Source organism: Hyperolius riggenbachi, chromosome 10, assembly GCF_040937935.1.
Source record: "Hyperolius riggenbachi isolate aHypRig1 chromosome 10, aHypRig1.pri, whole genome shotgun sequence".
NCBI lineage: Eukaryota > Metazoa > Chordata > Amphibia > Anura > Hyperoliidae > Hyperolius > Hyperolius riggenbachi.
Genome location: NC_090655.1, coordinates 216,413,673 through 216,429,114, shown reverse-complemented (window position 1 = coordinate 216,429,114; position 15,442 = coordinate 216,413,673). Strand labels below are relative to the sequence as shown.

Below are 15,442 nucleotides of genomic sequence, written 5' to 3'. Positions count from 1 at the left end.
CTTTGAGAAAGCCCCGTGGGCGGGGCGAAACGCGTCAGTGGGCGGGGCTCAGCAGACGCATGTGAGCGCTCACTACCCGGGACGCCGGGCTGCACCACCACTACAGCTGGGAAATGTTATGAGACCGGTGCATGAAGTGTAGGATGTGATGCGACCCAAGCATCGGGCGGTTGCTGACAAGGAAAAGCCCTAAGCGTAGCTCCCTCTGAAGCCCGCTATATCTGCAGGAAGGTCGTGAGTAGCATGTCAGCTTATGGCAATCATCACACATGGAAGTATATAGTGCTACAGTGAATGTGGTTGATACCGCTGAGCGGTCTGAGAAGCAGTGGACTGTGATCTTTTGCTGGCCAGCACATGTCAATTATATTGAGGAGATCTGACCTGTGGAAATATGGAGATGAGAAAGGAAAGTGATTGATGTTTCTATAGTGACTATATCCCCATCGCTATGCAGGCTTGATAGGTCATCTAAGATCAGAGGAAAGCCAAGGACTGGCCGGTTGTAGCAGAAGATAAAACAAGTTACTTCTTAACCACTTGAGGACCCACCCTTTACCCCCCCCTTAAGGACCAGCGCTGTTTGTTGTGATCTGTGCTGGGTGGGCTCTGCAGCCCCCAGCACAGATCAGTGTGCACGCAGAGCGATCAGATCGCCCCCCTTTTTCCCCCCTATGGGGATGATGTGCAGGGGGGGTCTGATCGCTCCTGCCTGCAGGCATGTTGCGGGGGGGGGGCACCTCAAAGCCCCCCTCCGCGGCGACATTCTCCCCCTCCCTCTCCTACCTTTCCCCCCCGGTGATCCGGGCTGCACAGGACGCTATCCGTCCTGTGCAGCCAGTGACAGGACGTCCCCTGTCACATGGCGGCGATCCCCGGCCGCTGATTGGCCGGGGATCGCCGATCTGCCTTACGGCGCTGCTGCGCAGCAGCGCCGTACAATGTAAACAAAGCGGATTATTTCCGCTTGTGTTTACATTTAGCCTGCGAGCCGCCATCGGCGGCCCGCAGGCTATTCACGGAGCCCCCCGCCGTGAATTGACAGGAAGCAGCCGCTCGCGCGAGCGGCTGCTTCCTGATTAATCAGCCTGCAGCTGGCGACGCAGAACTGCGTTGCTGGTCCTGCAGCTGCCACTTTGCCGACGCACGGTATAAGCGTGCGGTCGGCAAGTGGTTAAAGCAGCAGTGCACGGTTGCGGGAGTGTGAATGAGGAGGCCTTGTGGTGTGCGCCTGGTGGAGGGCCCACAATTGTCCAGACATGATTGGATATACCGGTTGATTTGCATAGGCTTTATGCTGGGCGATCAATACGGTGATTTACCATGATGGGGACAGTGGGAAATTAGAAGAGCTCACATGTTGCAGCTTTGGTTTTAGAAATTTTAGATGTAGTGTGAACCATGTTTTTGTACAATGTTTTGCAGGCTATAAATTAAAATTATTGAAGCACATGAAGACACTTTGGTTTGGAGTTGGTGTATGAATATGGTTCAAGGTACCTGAGTGTCTCCTGAATAGGGTGGTGCACAAATTACATTGAGGCCGCCAAATTCGTTTGGTAATTGATATCCTTGAACTCCGCTTGCCCTGACCCTTGGCTTCTGACCCCGACTATTCTTGAACTCTGCCTGCGCTGACCCTTGGCTTGTACTGTGGAATACGTCTCTTCGCATCAGTCCTTCACTCAGCAGTATCCTCCTGTTCTCCGAACCACTGTGGAGCTACCTCCAGCGCAACCTGGTGGGCACTAGGCAGCGAAGTCCGGCATCCCCATTAGGGGGGTGTTCCAGCATCTCCACTAGGGAGGTGTTGGTGAAGATCCGTGGTCACTTAGACTCTGTGTTGGAGTGGTTTTATATCAGTGGTGAGTTCAACAGTCTCCCGGCCCGTAACAACAGCAAGGGATTCTGGGAGGAAATGGTATATATACTGCAAGCCATCAAAGGAAGCAGCTAAGCAATTTGCATGACAAGTGTATGCAAATTCCTCACTAGAGCAGCAGCTCAGCAAGTTGCAGAGTGAAGGCAGGTCTCCTTTCCAAGGGACCTGCAGCACTCAGGCTTACAAAATGGTCAAAAAGCTGTCTGCCTGTGCAGACAGCAGAGCAGATCATTACAACGTGCCAACAAGCGGACTATCTGGGGTCCCTACACAGGAAAGGGGATGAGCGTAAGGATGAGGGAAGCCTCTTTAGGATCCAGAGTCCTTCCCCTCCCGAGGTAAGTACCCGAGAGGGGCACTTTTTTCCCCTTCAGGTACACTTTAAGTGTGTTTAGCTGGATTCTTCATACTGTTCTGTCCATTACAACAAATTAAAGTCTTACCCGGTGATAGGAGGGGTGGCTGATTCTCCATCATGGTGTCCCTGTACAGGTCCTTGTGGTCTTCTGAGGTATTCAGGCACTTCAGAGGAACCTGACACGCAAAATCACAAGGTCACCATCTAGATGTATTTCTTGTGTTACTGGACAATGCCCCATAATACCCAGCACTGCTCACCTCTCCTGTCAGCAGCTCAATCATCTTATTAGTGGCTTCTTGTATCCTCTTCTCATGCTGTCTTTCCGATATTAGAGAGTGGGATGCAGATACTGTATTAGGGTTCTGAGTCTTCACAACATTTGTTGTTACCAAGCCATCAGATAATTTGAAGACAATATAGTCCTGTATGTATATATTAAAACAAAAAACAGGTCATGCCAACAAGAAAACTAGTCTCACAGTAATTGCATTGGCATTTACCTCTCCCATGAGGTCTGTGAATGAAATAGGTAAATTATTATTATGTATAGTAAGGTCAGGGGTGAGGCCAAGAATCACTCCCAGAATCCTCCTCACTTCTACAGCCAGTGATGTCATGTGACATACCCAATATACTCCTCACATCTGCAGTCAAGTCTATAAAGAGTGATATCTTTTATCAGAATCTCAACAGTGATGTCGAGTGACAATATGAGATAGTGTAGCTGTTTAGGTTTGGTTTCAGGTGTAAATACGCATGAATAGCTGGTGTTTCTGTTTTGGGGACAGGAAATCCCAAAGTCATTGCAGACCGAACTTTGCAATTGAAAGCTACATTTATGCAGGGATTCAGCCATAGCTGATTCTGGAAACAGCAATCCTTGCTGTAGGAAACATGCAGCAAACTATTCCCAAGATTCCCAGTCAGGGCTTTCACTAATAGTGATAAGAGTGATGTCAGCCGATGCTCCCAGGATCCTCCTCACCTCTCCAGTCAGCAGGTAGATGATCTCTAACGTGAGGTCTAATATCCTCTCAGTCATGTGACTTTGATTCTTCTCCATTGTCAGTGATGAGATTGAGGTTTGACAATGTTGCTCCTTGTGAACAGGACTGATCATAATGAGATCTCTGAAATTGAGACCATATGGAAAATAATATAGAATAGTTAAACCCTTTATGCAAGCATGCATGATATTGTGACTGACAAGTTGTTATGGATTACTCACTACCGGCACTGCTTCAACTTGCTTTTCCTCAACCCTTTCGAAACTGGACAGTTCTGGTCCATTAAAGGGGCACTATGGGGAAAAAAAATTAAAATATGTGCAAACATAAACAAATAAGAAGTACATTTTTTTCCAAAGTAAAATGAGCCATAAATTACTTTTCTCCTATGTTGCTGTCACTTACAGTAGGTAGTAGAAATCTGACAGAAGTGACAGGTTTTGGACTAGTCCATCTCTTCATAGGGGATTTTTAGCAAGGCTTTTGTTCTTTATAAAGATATTCCCTTAAAAGGATTTAAACAATGATGCTGACCAGCTTCACTGCTCGCTACACAGTTTTTTGGCAGTTGGACAGAGCAATTGCCATTCACTAAGTACTTTTGAAAATAAATAAATCCCTGAGAACCCCCCATGAGGAGATGGGCTTGTCCAAAACCTGTCGCTTCTGTCAGATTTCTACTACCTACTGTAAGTGACAGCAACATAGGAGAAACGTAATTTATGGCTCATTTTACTCTGGAATAAATGTACTTCTTATTTGTATATGTTTGCACATATTTTAAATTTTACAATTTTTTGCCATAGTGCCCCTTTAAGGATCAATGCCTGTGCATAAATCAAAAACTTAATGAAAAAAAGTGCTAGAGTAAAGTGCATAGTGACATTGCAGAACTATACTTTGTATCCTGGGTGAGGTATTCCTTCACTATGCACTTTACTCTCACTGTACAGGCCGCTCCCTGATCATGTTGCAGGGTATCTTTTTTGCACATATTAATTTTTTGGTTCATTTGATATTATTTATTTGCACCTTTTCTAGCACTTTTTCATTCACTCCTTTTTGATTTATGCACAGGCAATTTAGTATGGTCTTCTGACCCAGATTTATCTAACTTTTGCACAGTATTGAACCTGTGTTCACTCACTTGGGTGTTCGGGTAATTCATTATTGCATTATATAGATTTCTGGGCACATGAATGGATTAGTGGTTATTAGAATCATGGCAGTGTATTTTAAAGTGTACCTGAGACAAAAGAAAAAAAAATACATACATACCTAGAGCTTCCTCCAGTCCCCTTCAGGCTGTTCACTCCCTCACCGTCCTCCATCCTCCGCTAGGGCACATGCACAGTCTGGCTGCACGCTCACCCCCATCGCGCTCCCTTCACTGCAAGTGTTCTGCGCTTGTATCCTGGGGTAAGAGTGGATCGCTCCTGGCAACAGGAGCACATTGGCGGTGAGCGCGCATGCGCAGTATTCCTGACTTATAGACTTAATGGGCCGGCTAGCGGAGAATTGAGGCGGCACAGGAGGATGGCGAGGGAGCGTACAGCCTGAAGGGCTCCATCTGCAATCCGCATACACGTACCCCATGTGGTTGCTGGAGTAATGTAGGCGCGTGTGTGATGTTTCTTGACAGTTTGGGCATCGAACCGCCTGGTGAATTACTTTGTCTAAGCAACGGCCGAGAGCATTGTTCTCCCCAGTTACCCCGTGACAACACACTCATTCATCTCCGCTAGCCTAGTACCGGTACCACCCTCGCCACTGTATAGGAACAGAACATGTCGCTAGCCTATAAGCTAGCGATGCATCTGTACAGCCTCGGTCCTGCAATATGCCTCATATATGTGTACAAGGCTCAAGGTTATGATACATATCAATCCTCTTATCATAATGTTCACATGCTGCTCTCTGAACTCTGCAGCTACACAATCTGCTCGAATAATAACAGTCAAAACTGTACTATAGAATAATAAATATTATATATACAGAAGTAACTATGTATGGCATACGGTATACAATAAAGAAAGTCACTCAGCAACTGCTTCTCTTCTTCTCTATCATCGTTTCCATCCACCAGCTCAGCCTCAGCAACACTACTGTAATTTCCGCTGTCTCTTCTGCACTTCCGGTGAGAGCTGTCCACAGCAGCCCCGCTGCCTCCAGGTTGCCATAGTGATGACCAGCAGATGGAGTTTAGAATCAGATTTCTTCCGGTACTATCCTGTCAAACACTAGAGAGCGATCCCACGCCCCACGTGACATTAGAGAGAGGCAGCATTGTCCTGTAGCACACAATCCGCTCTGCATTGCACTTTATATAGTCCAATATATTAGCCATACTACACCAATGTTTGTAGCACGTTTCAAGTTAGCCTCTCGCTGTTTGCCAGTTGCCACTGCAATTAAATATTAATAAATTCAACGATGTAATACATGTAAAATAAAAATGTCCTTGTTTGCTAAAGGTGGCTCTCACGGAAAAATTCCAGCATTAGCACACGCCTCCTGCTGTTTCATTATCATATTCTACAGTAGAAAAGAGGTCACATGACATCTGTGAAGAACTCAGGCTATTGAAGTGAAAGTGCACCTGTCCTGAACTGAGTGATATGGAGGCTGTCCTGCTGATCTCCTTGGCTGCCTGCAGTTGTGTCTATGGGCTGGTGGTGCACACCTAAAAGCACTACTGCAATCGCAAACAGTAAGGGCCTTTTTCCACTAGCCTGCGATTTGCGATTTGCTTCTGATCGCAAATCGCAAGGTACATGAAAGTAATGGAAACTGCAGCAGCAATTTCCATTAGTGCGATCCGATTGCGATGCGATTTTGGTCAAAGCGCAATCGTCGTCCTGCCGCGTTTTGTATGCGATTGAGCTGGACTATATTGAGTATAGTAGCTCAATCGCAATCGCATGGTGGAAATTGAAACGCAATTGCGATCGGAATCGCGATCGCAATCGCGATCGCATTTCATAGTGGAAAAGCGTTCCACGCTGAAGCATTCACGCTGAACGCTAGCGATTGCTGAATCGCAATTACCGGCGATTCCCCGACGTTCGCCGCCGCGATTTTGCTATGCTATGCACTGCATAGCAAAATCGCGGCAAATATCGCTCCGCCGCGCGTTCGCGTTCCTGACAAAAACGAATCGCGGTAGTGGAAATGACCTACCGCGATTCCTATGTTAAAAAGCAAACCGTAGCGATTGTAAAATCGCTAGCGGTTTGCGTTTTTGCGATTCAGCCAGCGCAAACGCGCTGGTGGAAAAGGGCCCTAAGGGCTCTTTTCCACTATGAAATGCGATCGCGATTCCGATCGCAATCGCGTTTCAATTTCCACCATGCGATTGAGCTACTATACTCATTATAGTACAGCTCAATCGCATACAAAACGCGGCAGAACGACGATTGCGCTTTGACCAAAATCGCATCGCAATCGGATCGCACTAATGGAAATTGCTGCTGCAGTTTCCATTAGTTTAATGTACCTTGCGATTTGCGATCAGAATCAAATCGCAAATCGCAGGCTAGTGGCTCCCTGCACACTGCAAATCCGTTTTCCGATTCCGTTTCCGATTTTCCCTAAATACATTCCACAGAAAAACGGATCAAAAAACGCAGCATGCAGTAAAGATTAAAAATCGGAATCGGATGTAAAAACAGATTAAAAAGCGGAATCGGAAATGTATGCAGTGTGCAAGAGGCCGAAGGCCCTAATGATTCTAGGCATTTTGGAGCATTTTGGTGTAGCAATTTTTTCTACAGTAGACTTGGAAGTGTCCAGCTTTTGTAAAAAAAAAAAAAGGCTTGGAAAATCGCTCTGTTCTAGCATTTTTTTAGAGCTATTTCCCATTTTCCTAAATCATCTCAGAAATGCTACAGGATCCAGGTTTGCGTTTGGGAAAATCCCACACAAATACATTTGCCAAGCGTTTTCAAAACGCTAGCGTTTTTAAAAGCGTGCATATGCGCTCTTGGTGTGCACCAGTCCTATATCACACACACCTGAAACAAGCATGCTACCAATCCAGTCAGATTTCAGTCAGAAACAATTGATCTACCTGCTTGTTCAGGGTCTATGGCTAAACGTATTACCAATTGCTTCTATACAAAATCGATCAGTGCCTGTCTGAAAATCGATTTGACCCATCTATCTGACAGGAAATTGCATGGTGTGTACCAGGCAGGCATTAAAGGCAGAGAATCAGCAGGATAGCCAGGCAACGGGTATTGTTTAACAAGTAATAAATATGGCAGCCTCCATATCCATCTCAGTTCTGGTCAGGGTTGCCAACCGTCCATCTATGGATGGACAGTCCATCCAAAATGATTCCAAATTTCACATGTCCGTGGCACCTGTCTTTTTAATCCATCAGAAAGAACTTATTACACCTTGTCCTATTGTGCGCAGGGCACAACAATTAGCTGAGACAGAGACATTCTGCCTCCCTCTCCTTCCCTTACTGTGGTGCCTCCCTCCAGCTAATTAAAAAAGAGAGGTAGTGAAGCCTGCCCCGCCCCCATGACAGGTGTCCTTAAAGCAGACTTGAACCTAGAACTTTCTTGCTGCGCTAAAAGATAAGAAACAGCATAATAACATTTAAATAAAAACATTTCTTTGTTGCAGTTTATAGAACTCCTGCAATAAATCTGCAGTGTGTCTACTTCCTGCTTTCATGGAAGCAGACAAAGGGTTAACCTCCTGTGTTTACATATTTGCATCTTTTGGGGTACCAATAATAAATGTATTTGTTTAATTCAGACAGTATTTTGAGTCTGCTTCCTGGAGGTAAGTCCACCACTGCCTCCCAGCAAATTTTAAAATTTGTATTACCTTTTATCCTGCTGGCGCCTCTGTTCTCTTACGATAATACTGTGTTTACATATTAGCTATGTCTGCTGAGACCGCTGAGAGCTCAATATACACTTGTGATTACTTACAGATGAGGGAGAATTAGACAGATTCTTCTCTCTAAACCAGGGGTGCCCATTGCATTGATTGGGATCTACCAGTAGATCGCAAAGGACTGCTGGGTAGATCATGGTCGGACACCCAAAGCAGTGAAGTGGCCACAAGCTGACAGTGCACCGCCGGCCAATCACAGCGCAAGATTAAATGTCAGCAGCCAATGAGGGAGGCAAATGTGTCTGCGGCCCCTCCCCTCCAGTGGTTCTTGGGAGTAGGAGGAGCTGCTGCCATGTAGCAGCCACGCCAGCTCAAAGAAACACAACCCCCTCCTTCTCCCTTGCTGTGACCTTCTGGACCAGGGTTCTTGGCTGTGCCCCTGGTCTCCTGCATGATAACGTCATTACTGTGTCTGGGGGCCATTGCTACTAGCTACTGCTCTACCAGCAGCTGCTACCAGCATATACCCAGGACTCAAGGACAGATCAAAAATTGTACAATCGGTTCCACCCCACTTTACACTTAACTATATAGAAGAAAGTCTACTAGGGGTTTTAAAGGAACAGCATCAGTCTTTATTCTTCATAAATATTATATCATTTGATTGCAGTCGTAGGAATAGGATATCCAATCCCAGCACCAACAATTGCCTATTGCTCTACCAGCAGCTGCTACCAGCACATATCCAGGACTGACGGGTAATCCATTCAGCTCCATTCCATAGCCGGAGTAAAGAGTTGTCAGTGGGCAAAGTGGGTCAGCATGCAGTGTAGGTGGCTGTAACACTTTGACAAGGGAATGTATACACTACAAGAATTATGTTTGGAGATGAGGGGGAAGGGGGTCTGCCTAATTATGTATTTGTTTGTTTTTTTGGGGGAGGGGGCGCAGTAGGGGGCCACACTAGATCTCGGAAGACTTGGAAGTTTTTAAGTACCGTGACCAGATGTCCCACTTTACCCGGGACACGTCCCTGATTCCGGGTCACCAGTCCCGGCCTAAAAATTTGGGCAATGAAAGTCTATGGATACATTCGTACTGCTACGTTACGGCACAATGTGACGGAACTGACATTTTCGTTGTGTCCGCAATGCAGGTCAAGAACTACGTAACTGCGCGGCTTCTGCGGCGATCAAGGCCGGGCTAGTAAGTCATGTTAGTCTATGGCGACGCAAGCATTTTTAAAAAATGACCAACGCAACGTTGCGGTGTGCATGCGCAAAGCTCATTTTCACAATACGCTTTCGTGCACTTACGCATACCCAGAAGCAGGAAGTGACAAGGCAAGCACACGTCACTTCCTGCTTGGCCCAATGCCAGATGGGGAATACTGCGTAGTAATGCGGTATTCCCCAAAGGCCTGTTTTTTGGTGGTGTGGTGCAGCCCGGCTGCGGCACCGCCAGATTGCAGTGTGAAGCTGGCCTCAGTTGCCTGTTTTGGGAGGAAACTCTAGCGCACTGCCTCGCTGTTACATTACAGTTAGCTCTGCCCATGTGATGCACATACATTGCCTCCGGTATCAGACTTAAAGCGGACCCAAACCAAACATTTTTTTTAATTAAAAATATTTCGTTGCACCACTCTGACACATACAAAGATAAATAAACACTCCTTCAAGCCTATGAGCATTTCAGTGCATGCTTTTCACCCTTATCTTTTCATAACTAGGGTTATACAGGTGGCAGCCATTAGCAATTCCTCCTTTGCCGGACACCATCTACTCCACCAGTTTGCCGGATTTTGTCCCAGCAATTTGAGAGGAAGGGAGGGGTTACTTCAATAAATGTAAAATATATTATATTTGTCATCATGCAGCTGAAAAAAGGCTGCTATTTATTATTATAATTTAGAAAATAAATTTTATTTCTGAAATCTTGTATTTTTAATTTGGGTCCACTTTAAGTGGCCTTGTTACCCTCCTCCTTTCCCCCTCTACATGCATAGCAAACGCTACATTTTTATCAGGAAAGCTCTATGCAAAACAGTGAGGACAAAGAGGTTACGACTATAACTACATACACACACACATCAGACAGCAGGCATGAGGAACTTGACCAAAATAGCTTGCAATCTTAAAAGGGAAATAGAAGAAAGTTTGGAAAAGTACTTATGTTTCTACATGAAACTAGTAGTGTGTGTGTAGTGATGGTAGAAGATGAAGTACATCAATGTTATGTGAACTTGGTTCTTTAGTACTATTATAGGCCCTTTCCATCTTCATATTTTCTGCCCTCATTATCCCACTAAGCCTTCCAATAATACAATATAATTTGTTCCTGTTGCTAAAGGGAACCTGAGATCTCGTTACTGGGGGAATTTATACTTACAGTACCTGGGGCTTCCTCCAGCCCCATGAGGTGTGTGGGCTCCCTCAACGTTCTCCCCGGCCACTCCATTGCTTTGTAATACCCGCCGGTAATCGGGCCGGCCTCGCTCCTCTGCGCATGCGTGACTAGACTGTGCGTGCATCGCCACTGCAGTCCTGTACGCAGAAGCGTAAGACTGGCCGCGACTAGCCAGACTACCACGGGAGATTACAAAGCAAAGGAGAGGCCAGGGAGGACAGGAGCCCACACACCTCATGGCGCTGGAGGAAGCCCCATACAAGTATAGATACCCCCAGTAATGAGATCTCAGGTATAAAGTACTAAAAACTCAGAGCAAAACTTGGCTGTGTAATTTCAGTGTACACATTAGTACAACTCTGGTCAGTTGGGGGAAGCGTAAGCAGAATGAGGGCAAACCCTGCTGATGCTGAAATTCTCAGCAGCGTAAAATACTATTATCTCTATCATTGTAACAACTCGGGGGAAGGCATAATTAGGGTTCCAATCACTAGAATGTGAATTACAGCTACATTTCACCTGTCTGCATCATCAAACTGTTGAAAATGAGAATTTTTGTGAGAGTTTATTGCTAGTAGATACCTTTACAATTTGTAGCATGGGGAGGTATATGCACTTAGCCTAGGTTGTGAGGGGAAAATTGTATTCAACCCCTGGGGGAAAGGGAGCCATGGAGACTAGGATTTAAAGGTGAAAATAGTATTATGTAGCACTGGGGGGGAGGAACGACACATACGTTATGCTAGGTTTGGGAGGTAGTATTTAGCATCGGGTGGTTATGCTAGGTTTTAGGAGATGATATTTAGCACCACGGTGGCTATGCTAGGTCTTCAGAGGGTAGGAAATGGTGTTTTGGAATAGCATTGTCTCACTTGAGAGGAGACATTAGGAGAATTCTATGCGCAACCCTGCTTATGATCCAAACCAATTTGAACTTACATACCCTAATGAAGCAATGAGCTTTTATTTTATAAGAAAATATGCTTGAGTTCAGCACTATACACTGCAGAGGTTGATCTCATTTTAGCTAGCTTTGTATGTAAGCGTGACTGTACGTAACTTTCAATGCAGGCGGTGCTGTGAAGTATTGCTACCGCGATACTTCACTAACAGTTAATTGTCATAGTAGAGGCTGTTAGTGAAGTATTGTGGTAGCGATACTTCACAGGACTGCCCGCATTGGAAGTTACACATGATGCTAAGGAAGCAATGCGCGTAACTAAGGGAAGGCACGCTCCTGCATAGCAGCGAGCACTGCTATGTAAAGCGTGGATTAGCAAGCACTACTGCACATTAAGCTGCACTGCTAAAGCAGCTTGATGAATCAGAATCAGAATCCGTTTATTCGCCGAGTACGCTGTAGACGTACCTGGAATTGGTTGTGGTACACATGGCAAAGGCAGGAGAGCATGAGACATTTAAAGCATTCAAAACATTTCAAACATTTGAGTCGTTCAATAGTTTCAAGAGACAGAGCAGACATACATGCATTGGTGAGATTAAAAAAAAAAAGTGAGAACATATACATGTTGCAGCATACATGCCAGGCACTGAGAGAGTACATTAGTCCTGGTTTAGGGTGGTTAGTCCGTGATCAGGACTATAGGGTCCCAGATGGGCAAGTGTTCAGCAGGAGAACAGCTTGAGGAAAGAAGGTGTTCCTGCGCCTTGTGGTTCTGGTGCGTATTGTTCTGAACCGGCGGCCTACTGGGAGAGGCTCAAAGAAGCGACTGCCCGGATAGGAGCGATCTTGAGCGATCTTGCAGGCTCTTTTCCTCAATCTGGCAGTGTGGATGAGGTCAAGGGGGGGCAGGGGCGTGCCGATTATCTTTTCTGCAGTGCTTATTACTCTTTGTAGTTTATACTTGTCGCTAGCTGTTGCCCCTGTATACCAGACAATAATGGAGGAGCACAGGATGGACTCAATTGTGGCAGAGTAAAAACTGGTGAGCAGTTCCCGTGGGATGCCAAATTTCTTCAGCTGGCGCAGGAAAAATAGTCTCTGCTGGGCACTCTTCTGGGTTTTGGTGGTATTTTGCCCCCATCTGAGGTCCCTGGTTATGTTGCCTAGAAACCGAACGCACGGTACCCTGGTGACTTCGGTCTCACCAATGCAGACTGGTGGGAGGGCTGGGGGGAGTTTCCTGTAATCCACTATCAGTTCGACAGTTTTGGCCGCATTGAGGACGAGGTTGTTGTCTTTGCACCAGTTACAGATCCTCTCGATCTCGCTGCGGTAGGCCTGCTCCTCCTTCCTGCTAATGAGGCCGATAATGGTTGTATGGTTGTATCAGCAAATTTGACGACCTTGATGACCTTAACAGAGTCAGAATTTGAGATGCAGTTGTTGGTGTATAGGGAAAACAAGAGTGGGGACAGAACACACCCCTGTGGTGCCCCTGTGTTGGTGGTTCTCACGCTGGAGGAGCAGTCCCCGAGCTTAACCCGTTGTGTTCTGTTTGAGAGGAAGTCCCCCACCCACCTGCAAAGGGATGCGTCGATCCCGAGTTGCGTGAGGTTGCCGAACAAAATGTCTGGCTGAATTGTGTTGAAGGCCGAGCTAAAGTCCAAGAACAATAGCCTGGCGTAGGAGTCAGGGTTGTCGAGATGCTCCGTGATGTATGCCAGGCTGATGTTGATGGCATCCTCGACTGACCTATTTGCTCTGTATGCAAATTGATGGGGGTCTAGGAGGGCATTGGTGGAGCTCTTAAGGAATGCAAGGACCAGTCGCTCAAAGACCTTCATGATGATGGGTGTAGGGCTACAGGTCTGAAGTTATTGTGATCAGTGTTTCCCGGTTTCTTGGGGACTGGAATAATTGTAGACTTTTTGAGACGGGGGGGACCCTGCATTCCACTAGGGACCTGTTGTAAATTGAGGTAAGGATGGGAGCTAGCTGTGCAGCACAGGTTTTGAGGCAGCTCGATGACACGCCATCTGGGCCTGCGGCTTTCCTATTGTTGAGTTTACGGAGTTGGCACAGTACATCTCCCTCCTGGATCACCCTCGGCGCTACATGCCCCTCTAGGAGGGGTGGAAGGGGGGGAATGTGCGTCGGTGAGGGGAGGTGTTCGAATCTGCAATAAAACTCGTTTAGTTCCTCAGCCAGTTGGATGCTAGGGGTCGCCTGGTGGTGGGCGGGTCTGAAGTTGGTGACTGCCCTGAGGCCTTTCCAAGCTCCCCGGGAGTCGTTGGACTGAAAACAGAGGCTTAGCTTATTGGAGTAGGCTCTCTTTGCTGCTCTTAGTTCTCGGTTCAGGGTGTTTCTGGCCTCCCTGAACTCAGCAGGAGTGCTGGACTTGTGTGCCTCCTCTTTGAGCTTTCGGAGCCGATGCAGCTTGCTGATGAACCAGGGCTTATTGTTGGGGAAGACCCTGAAGGTCTAAGTAGGGATGCACGACTCCTCACAAAAGCTGATATAGGAGGTAACGTTCTCTGACCATTCTTCCAAGGAGGGGGCCTCTAGGGCCGACCAGTCCGTGCAGTCCAAGCATGCCTGCAGTGTCAGCTTCTCATCATCTGTCCACTTTTTTACGGTTTTGATGACACGCTTGGAGGTTTCAAGGATTCTCCTGTAGGTGGGAATCAGGTGAATTAGGCAGTGGTCGGAGTTTCCCAGAGCGGCTCCCTGGATGGCCTTATAGGCATTCTTTTGGACTGTGTAGCAGTGGACCAGTGTGTTTTGATTCCTGGTGGGGCAGGTGATATGTTGCTTGTACCGAGGCAGTTCCTGTCGTAGGTTAGCGCTGTTGAAGTCCCCCAGGATGACAATGAGGGATTCAGGGAGAGCCGTTTCCCACTGCGAGATGCTATCTGAGAGAGTCTGCAGGGCATTCTTAGTGTTTGCATGAGGGGGGATATAGACTCCGATGAGAACAAGGGAGGGGAACTCCCTGGGTAAGTACTGAGGCCTGCAGTTGATTGCTAGTAGCTCGACATCAGGGGAGCAGGTCTTGCTGAGGACAGTATTGTTGGTGCACCAGGCAGTGTTTATGTAAAAGCATATGCCTCCTCCACGTTTTTTTCCGGAGAGGGCCTGGTCTCGATCTGCCCGAAAGATGACGTGACCTGGCACCTGAAGGGAGTTATCAGGGATGCTGTCATTCAGCCAGGTTTCTGTAAAGCAGAGGACCGGGGTGTTCCCACTGATCAAGGGCTTGCTGCCGAGTAGGAGGAGCAGCTTGTCTATCTTGTTCGGGAGTGAGCGCACATTCGCCCATAGGCCCATTGTTTCTCAGGGTCTCTAACAAAAACTGAAATTAAGTATCCAAGTTTGCTGGCAGTGAATTGATCTGTCCAAGTGTGGAAAACAAGTAACAACCCCCTATTGTGTGCAACTAATCATGCATGCAGCAAGATGGGTGGTTTCAAGGCTGTCCATTCTCCAAAAAGTGAGTACAGATGCCAGCACTGAAAAGAAGGGAAATTTCAGCTTCAGCATGTTTTTTTAATTGTATAGCTGGTTGCAAACTGAAATGTAGAGATGTTTTTTAACATTACATGCTGATCACGTTTTCAGCAATGGACAGGGTGTGCAATCTGCTTGGACATCAGAACTGCATAGACTGCACTTAATGATGTTTCCAACCATGCATTGCAAGTCAACGTGGAATCACAGCATATGGTGCATTTTTGCATGGAAGCAGTGCAATTTTATTCATTAAAAATTAATGCAATACCAACTCCATTAGGAAGAATCACATGCTACAATCACCTGCAATGCACGAATCACACAAATGGGGAAGAGGCATAAATTGTAAAAATGTTTGTGGAGCACTGATTTTCAGCAATTTTCAATGGTGAGAGTTTTACATTAAAGACCCAAATGATTGACCAATGTCTGAGAGTATGTGAAAAGTCTCAGAGAAAGTGGGAGCAGTACAAGAGAAATTCTGAAACCAAGAATGAGAGGTAGTTACTAGACTGAGA

The 15,442-nt window shown here is 46.5% G+C and overlaps 1 protein-coding gene across 1 annotated transcript in view; it reads right to left on the bottom strand.

Moving 5' to 3' along the window:
* The window catches only part of LOC137536808 (zinc finger protein 850-like), a 95,405-nt gene extending 89,891 nt beyond the window's left edge, over positions 1–5,514 (bottom strand). Inside the window, exons 1-4 of the mRNA XM_068259007.1 lie at positions 5,269–5,514; positions 3,229–3,373; positions 2,501–2,665; positions 2,326–2,416 (exon numbers count right to left, since the gene is read on the bottom strand). Coding sequence (XP_068115108.1) covers positions 2,326–2,416; positions 2,501–2,665; positions 3,229–3,363 — 391 coding nt within the window. The 5' untranslated portion in view covers positions 3,364–3,373; positions 5,269–5,514. The remainder of the gene's footprint in view (positions 1–2,325; positions 2,417–2,500; positions 2,666–3,228; positions 3,374–5,268) is intronic.
* Positions 5,515–15,442: the final 9,928 nt, after the last annotated feature.